The following is a 14,306-nucleotide window of genomic DNA, read 5'->3' on the forward strand; positions in this document are numbered from 1 at the left end:
ATCAGGGCAGGGAGATGGCAGAAGTGGATGCCAGCTCGGAAGCGTCCTCGTCTGAGCCCTGAGGCATGCGGGGCCTCCAGCTGTCTTTCCGGAGTAGTCCCGGGAGGTGGAGGTTGGGGAGCTGCCAAGTTTGCCCTTTACTCTCACGAGTCACATCTGCACGCGTGCAGGGATCTGGGGGCCCCTGCAGAGAATTCCTTTGGGTAGAAGGCAGGACAGGTCAGAACCCAAGCTCCCAGCCCCTACCCACCTTTCACTGCAAGTGCACGGGCTCCTGGTCAGGTAGATCTGGGTTCAAATTCTGCCATCGTTCGCACGTTACTTGCCCAAAGTTGTTTGAGCCTCAGTTTCCTTGTCTTTAAAATGGGGATGCCCAGGTTGTTGTGAGGACTGAAGATGGTAATGCGTGCAAACCACACCGGCCGTCACTGGGGGACAAGAGGTGCATCCCTCGCTCTCCCTACGCTCACATTTAGGAAGCTCTACCCATGCTTGGGCCAGGGGCGGGCGCAAGAGGCTTCTGCTCAAAGAGACACAACTAGAAAACAAACAGAGGGCACCTCGTCCTCCCCAGCAGTGTTCCCGGCGGGGGGAGGGGGGGACCCTTCACTTGGGAACTCTCACGGAATTTGTCCCTTTCTCCTGCTTCAGCCACTGTGGCTCCCACCTGAATTTCACCACTTTACCATGTGACTTCTTTCTACCAAAGCCCCCCACATTTCCTGTGACCCCAAGACACTAAGAAGGCAGCGACATCTGCCACGTCCATCATGGGGCGCAGAGACGCTTCCGACTCCAGCCCAGACTCAGGGCCCAGGCTGCTTGGGTAAATTCCTGAGTGACGGTGGTCACTGGCAGGCCCTGAACCCAGGAACGCCCAAAGAGGACACTCAGATGTGATCAAAGTGGCCACCGTCTCCCGGGCCCACGTCCCCGCGTTTCCTCCTTCTGTATTTGTCTGGAGGGGTGGGTGGCGGGGTGGACGGCAAGTTCCAGGGGTTTGGATGACTCATTTCCTCCTCGGGATCAACAGCACGAGGCCCACAGGGGCTGGGGGGACGGAGGGCAGCACGCGGGATGCCTCTTGCCTCTGCAAGCAAAACAGCAAGTGAGGCTGCTTCCAGCAGTAAAATGAGATGAAATTCAACCAACATTTATTGAGCACCTGGTATATAAGTTCCTTGGGTCAGAAAAGAGCAAGCGTGAGGGAGACAGCCGTTTTATCCATTTATTATATACAATATTAAGGCACAAGTTTAAGCAGCAAAGAATAGGAAAATCTTTGGCTGACCAACAGTATCAACATTTGCTGTGAGGGACAAGCCGTCTTCTTGGATTTCCCCGCTCTGGACACAGACCCAGCTGGCCGTGCAGCTCTGTACCCTCCACCTCTGCTTCAATACAGACTAGCAATATGAAGATGCCAGAATCTTACATCAGAGTCTGCTGGAGGGAACACAGCACACGCCACCAAACAGGGCGATGGCACACACAGCTGGCGGGAAGTGTGGCGGCACCCGGGGCCGTTGGAGCTTTGGCTGAGGTGGGTGCACGGCCTGCCCAGCCTCACAGAATGTCCCAGATTCTGCATGCGCCTCACGCGGAGAAGGAACCTCCCCTCCCCCTCCGCAAAAGGGGAAAACACCTTAATTCAAAGAAAATCACTATGGATCAATTTGCTTACATTCCGGTTTGTAATAAATACTTACAGGTGTCTCTATGTGAACGGAATCTTAGGCAAACCACATGTAAACACACCACTGGGCACCAAAAACTTCGGGAGCTGATACAAGAAAATACTGTATATGTACTTCATTATATTGAAAAAACAATATTTTAATTCTGTGAGGAAGCGAAGTTTCATGACAAAGAAACACCTCAGTCTTGGCCTAACATGACAATAACATGCATTTAAGTCTAACAGGGTTTTACAGAATTCCTACTGGAGGCGGCTACTCATGAATGTGCACTTACACCCGCGTGTACGCAGAGACGTGAACACAGACAAGGCGTGGCAAGAGAGCAGGTTTTTAAAAACGAACCCTCTGGAGGGTACACGTACTAACGATTACTGTCCTCCTTTGAAGTGGTCACTCTGAAAGCCTCTGAGGGTCCAAAGACTCATCCCTCAGGAACATCTTAAGGACTTCTTTTTAAAAAAAAGCTAAAAGGATGTGACTTACCTTAATCACCCATCTTTATTTATCCAACTGAGTGAATGACTCGGGATTATTTCCAAACTTAAACCTGCCTTCAAAGGATGATGATTTCTCATCTCTAAGGATAACCAGGGGAACATGCCAGGCCCCCGAATCCATTCTAACAGAGGCGTCTGCAAAATGTTTCTACTTAGCACAGAGTCTCGCAAAGGGTCACCTCTTAAGCAACGTGGGGTGAGATGAAACACTTGGATCTTCTGGATATTAAGAAAAGAAACTCGACATACAACCTTATAGGCACAGCTCATATGTATGCACTGACATATACCAATGGACTTTATACCATTAAATTACCAAATAAGAAAAGGGGATACTACTTAAAAGGGACAGAAAAAAAATTGCTCATTATTGATAGTTCCAGAAGAAATCCATTTACTGAAATGCTGACTTTTCCATGCTCCCAGCTGATCAGCTTCTGGTAACTTCTTAATTACTCTGCCCATCTCCCATGGAGCCACACACCAGAGGCAAACCCATTAAACAATCCTCATGTTGAATGAAGACATTTTAAACCCACTGATTAATCAGCAAGAAAAAAGAAGAGAAAACCAACATTTATAAAGCGTAAACCATGGCTGTGTCAGACTTGTGGAGGAGAAGCAGGCAACTGTGGGCTGGACATTCTCCGTTTAAGAACACTCGCCCAGCTCCCTTGTACCACGGTCCTCCTAGGCTTAGGAGGAGTGTGAGATCACTGGGGGCAGAGAGAAGCATGCCCCACCGGCACCAGTGCAGACACGCAGCAGGACTTTGTTCTGGAAAACATACCTCTTTGCTCAGCTCCCAGCAGCCCAAGCGTGAGCTCCCTGCCTCAAAACCTTGCAACTCCTCCACCTAGTCTCCACAGCCCCCGGGGCCCTGCCCCACCTGACGTCTGTGTTCACATCAGTCTCTGAGACTCAGGCTGCTGTAGGGAGAATTTCTCTTGCCATCAGCTACAGACGAGGACGCAGGAGCCACCTGCAATCGTCAGCACTCAGCATCATAAGGACACAGGAGGCTGCGGGCAAACCCGGGAGAGAACGAACAGCAGTGATGGCTGGCTTCTCTGCAGGGGGCATTGCAACAGCCTCCCCGCTGAGCAAAAGAACCAATGAACTCTCTCTTCCAAGTTCACAACCCATTGGGAGCAACTGTCTCGATCCAACCCAAGTCCTGCATAGTCAAGTGCACACATAGGTTCCAAAAAGCAAGTTCTGCAAAACTGAAGAAGAGAGACATGCCTCCACTCTCTGCCCTCCACCCCAAGCCCTGGGAGGGACGTGGCAGCCCTGTCCTGCATGCCTGCTCCAAGCAGACTGAGCATGACACTGTGCCTGGCTTCCCAACTCCGGGAAGCAGAAGAAAAGCTAAGAAGAAAAAGCTATAAGGAAAGGTTCTGCACACGCTCTGACATTAGTGCCGGAAAGCAGCAACACCTCCTGCTGCATACAGAACCCTGGGCAGCATGCAGAAACCACCAGGCGACACACTGAAGGAAGAAGCGGAGTTACTCCAGCACGTCATCACACAAGGCCGAGGCCTTTACCCTTCACCCTGAGACAGGGCCCGCAAGTTCAGAATCAGACACCACTGAAAAGTTCTGGAGAAGGCCCGGCCTCTGGACCACTCTCAAGTAAGTGCTTTTTAACCAGACTTTGTGGTCCTGCTTACAACGGAACACAAAGACTCCTACCTATACCTGTGTTTATGGGCAGTTCTAGCAGTTCTGAGCTCTAGTCCTATTTCGTAGCTCCCGGGGTGGTAAGGGGGCAGGAAGCTGTGTGTGTGTGTTTCTGTGTGTGTGTGTGTGTGTGTGTCTACGAGTGCACACATCACATACAGGGGACAGAGCGGGTCAAGCTGTGGCACTTATCATCCCCAGGTCAGAGGCAGTCCAGCCTGTGTCGAAGGCACAGCTCCTCTCCCAAAGCCTCGGTTCAGATCCCAGCCTCTCCTGGGGAAGGGACTTGACCTCCTGAGCCCCAGTTTCCTCCTCCGTGAAATAAGGAGGATAAACTCGCCCCTGCTCCCACGTGGTCTGAGGACTCATTAAAAGGGACTTACCCCAGTGCCTGCATACAGTTGGCACTAAAAAAATGGAGCTAGGATTATTTTCTGAAAATCCAATGAGATCATATATTGTCAACTGCCAGAACACACAGTGGGAGTTCAGTATCTGCATTTCTCCTAAATGCAAGCAAGGCTTCGAGCTATGAAGACGAAGTGTCAGGGCCCATAAAAGAAGACATTTCAAAATCATAGGTCCCTCTTCTTATGGAGGAGTCTTAGCAGGTTAGAAGAAAAAAAGATTAAGAGACTACAGCACAACTGAAAAATGGTGACATCTGTGTTTGCATTCTGACAATTAACACGCCTGGCAACGCGGGGGACCAAGGAAAGCAGATGAGCCTTGTGCCTGAGCTGCCGACAAGATGCGCTGGGGCATAAAGATGAGGCTTTGCGGGAGACTGGGCTGCGGCTGTCACTCTCACCCGTTTCTAGCGGACACAGCCCATGTTTGGGGTAGCCCAGACACGGATGATGGGGGCTGGCAGACGTGACGTGCCCTCTTATTTCTAGACGTTTTCTTTCCATCCCCCACGTTAATCAGGGGTCAAAATGTCCTTCAGAGAGTTAGTTGCCATCAACTGAGCCTCATGACCTATAAAAAGTGACGGGGAGCTGAGCCTGGGATGGGGATCTGTCTGCCCCATCCCTGCCCCGACGTGTCCATACTCACCTGGCCCCCACACCCGCCATGGGGCCTCGCTGCTCCCTCCTCACACCCAGGGCTGCTCTGGTTCCCCAGGCTGCACAATCCTCAGCGATGCTTAACGTGGGACTGCAGGAGGCAACCGGCGTGATGCACAGCGCCTACCGCAGAGCGGGGCTTGAGCAGCACCCGTTCTGCTTACTCTCCTGACCACTAGGCAGCTCAGAGGCCCCCTGGGCAAAGCCATTGGTTTCCTTCCCCACCTCTCCCTCTCCAGCTCACACCTCTGTCATCCTTCCACCACCTCAATTTGGGGAAGCTTCACCCAGGTTACACTGCAAAGACCAACTCTAAAATGAGCTACCCAAGCAAAATTTCCTAAGTGATGCTGTCTTCAGGGTTTCCTTTGGGTGGGACTTGAAAAAGCCTCAGACCTGGGGCTTTTTTGTTTTTTTTTCCTCCCTTACGTAAGCATGAGGAAAGGGACCTCGGAAAACACAGATCCAGCTACCCTGCAGGGAAAAAACTATCAGGATCCTGCATGAGCATCTGACGGCCTGACTAGCTTCTCTCTTCTGATCCAGCACCTTCTAGATTTGTAAAGAAAGCCGATATCTGAGGAGTCAGATGGGAAACCTTACAGCACAGGGATGAGGCCCACGACCTCACTCACTCCTGGCTCTTTGACCTGGTGTTTCCGTCTTACTTTGGACAAGTTGCTCCCAACTGAAATCTTGAAAAACCTGACCACACTGTATAGACACTGGCCTGTTAGGTGACAAAGCAAGTTCCTGGCAGGGCAGAACTGATGTGCTGACACGCCCGTGCTGACAGTCACAGACTCTGCGTGCTCACCCACAATGCCCAGAGGGATGCGAGGGGCGGGCAGAGCGGTGGCCACAAACAGTAGAAAGCGGGACAAGGTGCCTGGGGAGATTCTGGATGCCACCAAGTCAAGTGTCACTCGTTGCCCAGAGTGCAGTCCTGAAAGTCTTACCTCAACAGAGCAATGAGGTGGAGATAACCAAACTCCACGCAAGAGCTGATGTGAGAGAGAAAAAAGTCGGGGCCGTGAGCTTAATGCAAGACGTCACAGTGCTCATCGATCTTCCGCCTAGTCGGAGCTTACCTAGTTCATGGTCAGAATGAGATCAACCACTGCAGCCCAACTCCTCAAAGGTGGAGGAAGCGGCCAGGGGACCCGCCATACGGCTTTGTCTCACTGGTCACGATGAATGATGACCCTTCAGTTACTGCTCTGATAAACCCCAGAACAAAGGAATTCTGTCATGGCTTGTTGCAAAAGGAAAAAAAAAAAAAGAAGGAAAAAAGGGTAAAATTAAAGAGTATGAAGCAGAGACAGAGATGAACTCAGAGAAGTGAGGAAGGATGAACACCAAGACCAGAGAGCTCCCATCCTGTTTAGAAAGTACTGCTCAATCCAGACAAGCTAAGAAGTCCAAACCAAGCAAGGACACCCTGTGGAGGGCACAGGTGATATTACATTATATCAAGACGGACTCTCCGAGATTTCTAGGAGGTTCTTCTCAAACAAAACACGCTAAGAGGCAAGGAGAATGGGCGTATTTCAAGGAAGATCTGTGCTCAGGTTTATCTGTTTATAACCAGAGAATGGGTGTACACAGACCCTCCCCAAGAGATACATTTTCTGCACAACGGAAAAATTCCATTTCCTATTTCTTCTTTGTTTCCAAACCTACATGCATCTTCTCTCTCCCACCATATGCAGTAAAAATCCACGACATCCTCTTCATTTTCAGTCATGTAGGTCTCCTGTTTTTGTTTTGTTTGGTTTTTAACATTTATAAAAAGTGTTCTCATTAATCTGAAATCCTGATCAGTTCAAATCATTCCTGATTTCCCGTCCACAACCTTCTCGATCTTTCTTTCTCTTTGCCACGTTCCTTGCTTGTCAATGTTCTGCTGCCAAATTCAACAGGGATGCCGGTGTTAGATGAGAACTTCCATCATCTCCCCGTCAGGGAACTCGGGCTTGTGGAGCAAGCTGCTGACGCGACCTTTGTGGTCTGGTGACTTCCCGTGGCCAGGAGAATTCTCTGCCAAACAGAAGGGACACGTTAGCAGCCTGTTCCCCAGGAGGAGCACAGCCTTCCCAGCCCTCTCTAAAACGGAACCATTTAAGTACCACCCCTCACCATCGGTGCACGCAGGTAAGGCCGTAGGAGCCCAGCCCACGGTGGACCAAAGCTAAATGACTGGCCCTGGGATTCGGACACAAAGAACAGAACCAGGACGTGATGGGAGAGGTCTGAGTGGGTGAAAGTGGCATCGGGACTTTGTGCGGAGCCCTCACCCCCGCTCTCCTCCTCTCCTCTAAACTATCAAGTGCACGCCACGAGCCAGGACCTTCTCACATGTTCCCTGCCTTCCTTGCAAAAGGGCATCCCAAGAATTAAATCTCCGAAAATAACATTGTGTTTACTTGTCTATTTTGGAGGATGAACACAGGGAACCCCTTTGGAGGAAACAATTCATTTATGTCCAGTAGATCCCACCTCCTCCTCACCCCATGACTATGAACAGTCCAAAGCCAAGTCTATTCTTTCCACGGATACTTCTGGACTCATCGCCAAGCTCCTCCTAAGCTGTCTTCTCTTAAATATTTGACAGCAACTCCTTAGAACTGGCCTGAGTACTGGGCCAGTTCGCCTACTTTAAATCTACCTTCTCCCTCAATCAGGAGGTGCTCTCGACCCCGAATCCTTGACGAGTAAACACCTTGAAGGCAATGTCTTTGTACCTGATGCTCTTGATGGACCTGGTGCCTGGTACCAGCTCCCAAACATACTGGCGGCGGGGGGGCGGGGAACTAATTCCCTAACATCCCCTGGAGGGTCTGTTTGCACACCTTCTGGGGAAGGGCTAGTTACAAAGCATACACTAAAAGGACAGATGCAACTTGTGGACTCCTTTAAATGGTAATAAGTTAGGAGTATCTACACACGTTTTAATTCCAGAATAATAAAGGGCATGCAGAGCCTAAGTGCATGAGGGTAACCATAATCATAAGATAACCTGGTAAAGTGAGAGTTGACTGGCAGCCCTGCTCCCTCCCCAGCTCAACAAAAGCCTCCCCCTCTCAGGCCAGGGAGCGCTGAGGATCCCCCGGAGTGTGAGAGGAGGCGGGGACCTCATACCCAGCTTCTCTGCCGTGCCCTTGGCCGCTGGGTGCTTCAGGACCGGGCTGTTGGAAGGGGTTCCGCTCAGCCGGCCGCGCGTGGGCAGGGAGGCCACACTGGGCCAGAAGAGCTCGGCGCTCTTGTCCGTCTGTGTGCTGCTGTCCTTGCTGCCTGTCTTCGCGTGGGCGCTGCTGGCCGAGGTGGCAAGGGCCGCAGGAGATAGCGCTGTGGCAGGCGGGGTGGGCAGCATGGGGGTGGATGCGTGTTCGTGGGGCTCCTTCCCCAGCAGCAACCCTGAGGGCGGAAGAACAGCTTTTTCAATGCCATTCTTTGAAAACAAAACCAAAAAACCTAATCTGGGGTGGGGGAGGAGTTGTCAAGTAAATTGGTTCTAATATAACATGACAAATGACAGGATACTATAATTCTTAGGGTGCTATGGAAGAATGGAGAAGAGGCGCCTTACAGGCAGAGTGTCGAGGGGTGAGGGCATTCCTGCAAAGTGTTCTAGAGGCGATGCTTGCTTTACCTAATATGGCCCAGGAGGGCTAGTCCTGAGCAGTGGCTGTGTGCTTCAGAAAATGTGAAGGCTTCCCTGCTCCTAGACACGGTCCCATCAGCCTGCAGCTCTGCCTAATAGCCCCCGACACCCCTCCACTCTTGGTAACGGATGGTCTCCTACAGGCCCCGGGTCAAAACAAACATGCTTCCTGGCCAGGGCAACACAGAGCTGTGTACAATATTCCCCAAAGAGATCCTTGCAATGGAGAGCCATGTCCTCCAAGAAGTAGGAAGCCAGCTGGGCTCCTGGGAAGGACCACTCAGCCCTCTTCTCCCTCCCTGCCTGCCCCAAGAACAGAGAGGCTCGGGCAGGAAGAGGGCGGGCTGGCTGGGGAAAAGGGAGGCATGATGTGCTGTGGTGTCCCTTTTCCTCAATGTCTTCCTACAAAGCTGGACAGGACAGCCACTGTTATGATGGTGAAATACGGCCCACGTTCAGAAAAGTGCCAGCACTCCAGAACACTAGCCTGTAGAAAACGCGATAAGCACAATCGAGTGTCTGTTCACTTATTTGACGAGCCAGCAGTTCATAACGTCTCTTTGCCAGGGCTATTTCAAGGTGCCCATTCGTAACAGAATGCAACTCAATCCAGTCTGTCTACAGCAATGCTTCTCAAAATGTAATGTGCATATCAATTACTTGGATATATTGTTAAGATGAAGATTCAAGTCAGTGGGTGGGGCCTGAGAGTCTGCTTCTCTAACTAGCTCCCAGGAGAGGGTGGTGCCGTGGTCCAAGGACCACACCTTGAGTAGCGAGGGGCTTTGGCTAGGTGCTTCACACACAACATCTCATTTCATATGAGGTAGGGCCTGTTGTGATCCTTTGTCTTACAGAAAAGGAAACGGAAGCTTTGAGAAATAAGTATCTCACAGTTAGAAGTGTCAAGAGCAGAAATGGGATTGGAAGCCAGCTGTGCCTGCCTTTAAGCACACTCTGTTCTTTCCACCTCATCGCCCTGTCTGGTGAAAAGCCACCGTCTGGCAAGGATGTTTTGTGGAACCAAGTCACTGGCCTGTCTTCTCACCTGGGAGCCCCTGAGCCATCAGGAAGGTATATGTCATCACCTCTACCTCTTTCCAGAGCCCCTCAGGCAAGAGACTGTGGAAACACTTTGGGGACTGTGCACTGTACCTTCGCGAATTGACTGTGTGCCTCTGCCTGGAACCTCAGAGGGCCCCGCTCTGTTTTGTTATTTATTTATTTATTTATTGTTTGTTTGTTTGTTTGTTTATGGCTGTGTTGGGTCTTCGTTTCTGTGCAAGGGCTTTCTCTAGTTGCAGCAAGCGGGGGCCACTCTTCATCGCGGTGCGCGGGCCTCTCACTATCGCGGCCTCTCTTGTTGCGGAGCACAGGCTCCAGACGCGCAGGCTCAGTAGTTGTGGCGCACGGGCTTAGTTGCTCCGCGGCACGTGGGATCTTCCCAGACCAGGGCTCGAACCCGTGTCCCCTGCATCGGCAGGCAGATTCTCAACCACTGCGCCACCAGGGAAGCCCCCCGCTCTGTTTCTGTGACACGTGGACCCCAATCACAATAACGAGGAGGAACACCAGTGCAGAGAACACGGCAACTCTTCCCGCAGCCGGGTCCTCTGGCTCCCAGGCCTGGTTGAGACACATCAAATGCTAAGGGTACAGGCACAGACCCCAGCGAAATGCCTGCCTGGCTGGATGTCACAGACTGGCCTCTGCCAGGGAGGTTTCTATGGGAGCTGAGCACATTCAGACTCCCCTACCAGGCCTGCCTGAGCACCACTTCCAAGGCTCTCTAACTGGGCTGGGGAGCTAAGTGTCCTTGGGAGGGTCTTTGAAGATCCCAGCTGCTGTCCACACACGTCCTCTTTGAAGTGCATTTCCTTGGAGGGCAGGGGCTGCAGAAGTAACCCTTGGGGGAACTTCAAACAGAGATTGTGGCTGGGTGCCTTTGATCACCCCAAGTCTGTCACGTTCGTTCTGGAAGCTCTTATCCCCTTTGGCACGAAGCAGCCAGGCTCCTCTGGGGTTCTGTGCTGAGAAAAACAGCCTCTCGGCTCCTTAGATAAACAAAACACACTCTGAGCCGGGGAAATGCATCAAAGAAGGGCCAGGCCCCTGGGGTTGTGGAGAGCCGGGGACAAGAGCGGAGGATGCGTGTCAGGGAGCGCTGCCTGCGAGCCGGGCGGCTCTGCCGCTTCTCTCCAGACCCAGCCAGCCCCCGTCACCCCAGGAAACGTGTTCAGGGCTGAGACCACGTTTGCAGAACTCTCCTCAACATTCTGCCTGTGTAACAACAATCCAACAAAACCACCGCCACCAGAACTTTGCACTCGAGAGCACCACTTCCCAAGCGCTTTCTCTCCATGATCTCATTTTGCCCTTGCCATGACCCCATGGGGTACAGCAGGGCAGACACCTCCAGACACCGCCCTGCTCTGCGAGACACAGAAGCAGAGGTGGAGCAGTCTTACCACTGGTCTGGGGCAGAGCCAAATTCAGAGGCCTGAGGTCTCTGGGTTTTTCCCATTAGAACATTTTACATTAAGGGTCACCTCAACTTTCAACAATAATGATGATAATTATGATGTGAATCAACCCGTGGTTAACAGCGACTCTGGTGGGGTGGTCTTTGCTTCCACCACCAAAGTGTCATTGATTATCCTTCCCCGCTTTACATACGAGTAAACTGAGACTTGGGAATACTCAATATTTCTGCTTTCACAAGGGTGTCTGAACTCCTTTGGCCAGATGAGGTGCCTCTCAATGTTTGTGTGGTTCCTCTTCAGAGCGGCACCACAGGAGGGGCGGGACTTGCCTGAGGGGGCGGGGCTCACGGGAGGAGGGGAGGGGCGGGGCTCGCCTGAGGAGGGGCGGGGCTCACCTATGCTCCCCTTCCAGGTCTTCTCCTCCTTCCTCTCCTCGGCTAACTGGCTGCTGGTGAGCGAGGTCTGGCGGGAGTGAGTCCCAGTGGCTGCAGCGATGGATGGGACAGAGCGAGCGGGCCGCAGGCTGGAGGAGTCCGTCTTCCCGGCGTCTTTACGGGATCGCTGCTGGAGGACCTTAATCATGGCATCCTTCTCTATGATTTTGGCATGGAGATTTTTAATACTGTGGTAACAAAACAAAACAGTCATGATCAAAAGCCATTTGGCTAGAATAACATGAACATTTCTCTCAGGATGCCCAGGGACTTTAATTATAATTCAAGGACAGAGAGTTAAGCGCAGTGTTAAGTCTTCAGTTACAATCTCCAAATTGCAGAAGACGGATCTTTTGTAGTAGCTGAAAAGGGTGCACCTTCTCTGGCCCCTCAGGAGACTCTGGGATGTCCTGGGACCCCAAGGACACACAGTTTGAGTGACCATGGCCACCCAGCAGGGACCTCCTGGACTGAAGTGTGTCTGGGACCCTGGCAGTGGGAGGTGTGCAGAAGCAGTAGGAAAGCACACAAACTCGAGGCTCACACAGGGTGGGCTGGTCAGGAGAGTCAATTTCCCTATTTTCTGAGGAAAAAAAAAATAGACGGACAGGTTTTCTGTGAGAAGATGATGTTTTCCTCCCTGAAGGTCAAAGATGAGAATCAGAAAACACGTGAGTTCTTTTCACAACCCAAATAGTAACTTGCTGAGCTTACCAACGACTCAGCCACTCAGTCCTACTTTCACATCTGCAAAATGAGAAGCTCAGCTTCCCAGGGCTCCGCGGGGAGGGCTGGGGGTGGGCGGCAGGCTAGCTCCATTATGTCACCAAGCCCGCTGGACGTCTTGTTTAGTCCATGAGAAGAATGCATTAGCTATATAAGTTCTTTATTTCTGGCTGGAATATATAAATCCTGGCTCAAAATCTCTGAGACTTTGGGATATGATGTTTCCCCTGTCCAGCTGGTAATGTCTAGAATGTTGTAGAGACAGACACCTAGAAAACACATGGGCATCTAAATTCTTGTTATTAGCCTGCATCTTAAAACCTGCATCTGACGTGAAATTAGCCCCCAGAGACTTCAGGCTCCAGGCCCGTTGTTGAGTGGACTCTTTCCTTTCTCTCTGGGTCAGGGTGTGAGGGAGAACCTAAGCTTGAAGCTGTTCAGAACAGGAAAGGGCTGAAGTGTGAGTGCAAACGTCAGGCTGGGGGCCCCACTGGGGTCTTGAGGTAAGTGCCCAGAGTGGAGCCTGGTGGCCGCGCACAGCTTTCCCTTACGTGTACTCCATGTCCTGACATCTCCTGGTGGCCTGCACCACCTCCTCCTCCTCCTGCCAGATGTGGGCCTCCAGCGAGCTCTCGCCATAGCTGCCGTTCCTCGAGTGGTTGATGATCGTGGTGTCCCTGGCAACACAGGATGCGCACAGAGAATGATGTCAGTCCTCGCGGGGAGGGGTCCAAGGGTGCCACACTAAAAATCTCTCTCCACAGACTCCTTCACCCCTTGACCTCTCCTAAATCCTGGCCAATTCTCTCCCTAAATTGCTGGAACTAAGACAGTATCTAAGGAAAACAAAATAAAACCCCCAAATCCAAATTCCCTGCCCCTTCTACTAATGACATTGAATTCTAAGCTATGTGGCGTGCTCTGAATACGGACACTACTGCACATCTACAGGTTTAACCTCCTGACAGGTGGATACTGATATTACCATAATGGTTAGTATTTCTATGCTTGTAATCGTTCATACTCACTTCTCCTTTCTCAATCAGAGTTAAAGTTTTATTTCTACTTCTCACCCATATAGCAGGTATTTCAAGTATTTTACAGTAAATGGGGACTCAGTAAATCCTTGAAACGGAGACTGGCCCTCCTGGACAGAGAGGTTCCGGCTGAAGTCCCCTTCACGTTTGCATTCGAGCTCACCGCTTTTATGAGCCCCTGCCTAGGATTCAGCTCCGTTCAGAGTGACAACCGTGCTGGGCAGCAGGGCACAAAGATGAAGAAGACACACACCCTGTCCTTGGAAAGTCCAGTCGAGGGGGTAGAGTGAGGGGAGGGACAGACAGAGGGAGACTGCAAAGCAGTGTAGCCGGGAACAGATGCCTGACCGAAAACCACTGGTCAAAGCTAACTGTTCCTCCTGCCACTGGTTTTGTCAATTGAATTACTCCTAATTAATGACGACTGGTAAAAATAAGATAATTGTGCCATCTAAGAGATCCAAGTATGTCTTAGGCCGAAAGGCCCAATAATGTCTCTGATCAGTGAATCTTAAACTAGTAAGAAATCATCCACCCAAATATTTCACATCCCTTTAACTTCATATTCCAGTGTTACAATCATATTCATATTTAAAATCTTACAGCTCTTTTCTAGAACACCCAAAAAAGCAAAAACAGGGGGCCCTTCTTTTGCCTCTTTTAACAACAGCTATCCATGAACGAGCGTTTCCTTCATGCCTGGGCCTGGGTGAAGCACGCTACCCGTGGTATCTCATTTAGTTCTCTCAGGAACTTGTGCAGGAGGCATTACTATCCTCATTTCACAGATGAACAAATGGGTGACTTTGCAAGAACACCCAGTTAGTGAAGGTGGAAAGGGATTCAAATCCAGATATCTCTGACTCCAAAGTCCATGCCCGTAACCATCGCTCTACGCTCCCAAGTTCCCTGTATCTTTATGAAGAAGGCCTCAGCAAAGGTACATGAATGATAAAATAAACCAACGAAGAGGGCACATGTGAGAATGTGGCTAAGTGCAAACTGACTGA

The 14,306-nt window shown here is 51.1% G+C and overlaps 1 protein-coding gene across 1 annotated transcript in view; it reads right to left on the reverse strand.

Moving 5' to 3' along the window:
- Positions 1 to 1,194: 1,194 nt before the first annotated feature.
- The window catches only part of AMOTL1 (angiomotin like 1), a 108,039-nt gene continuing 94,927 nt past the window's right edge, over positions 1,195 to 14,306 (reverse strand). The window contains exons 10-13 of the mRNA XM_068554604.1: positions 12,811 to 12,936; positions 11,495 to 11,721; positions 8,094 to 8,369; positions 1,195 to 6,992 (exon numbers count right to left, since the gene is read on the reverse strand). Of these exons, the coding sequence (XP_068410705.1) occupies positions 6,886 to 6,992; positions 8,094 to 8,369; positions 11,495 to 11,721; positions 12,811 to 12,936 (736 nt within the window). The 3' untranslated portion in view covers positions 1,195 to 6,885. The remainder of the gene's footprint in view (positions 6,993 to 8,093; positions 8,370 to 11,494; positions 11,722 to 12,810; positions 12,937 to 14,306) is intronic.

This window comes from Eschrichtius robustus, chromosome 11, assembly GCF_028021215.1.
Source record: "Eschrichtius robustus isolate mEscRob2 chromosome 11, mEscRob2.pri, whole genome shotgun sequence".
Taxonomy (NCBI): Eukaryota; Metazoa; Chordata; class Mammalia; order Artiodactyla; family Eschrichtiidae; genus Eschrichtius; species Eschrichtius robustus.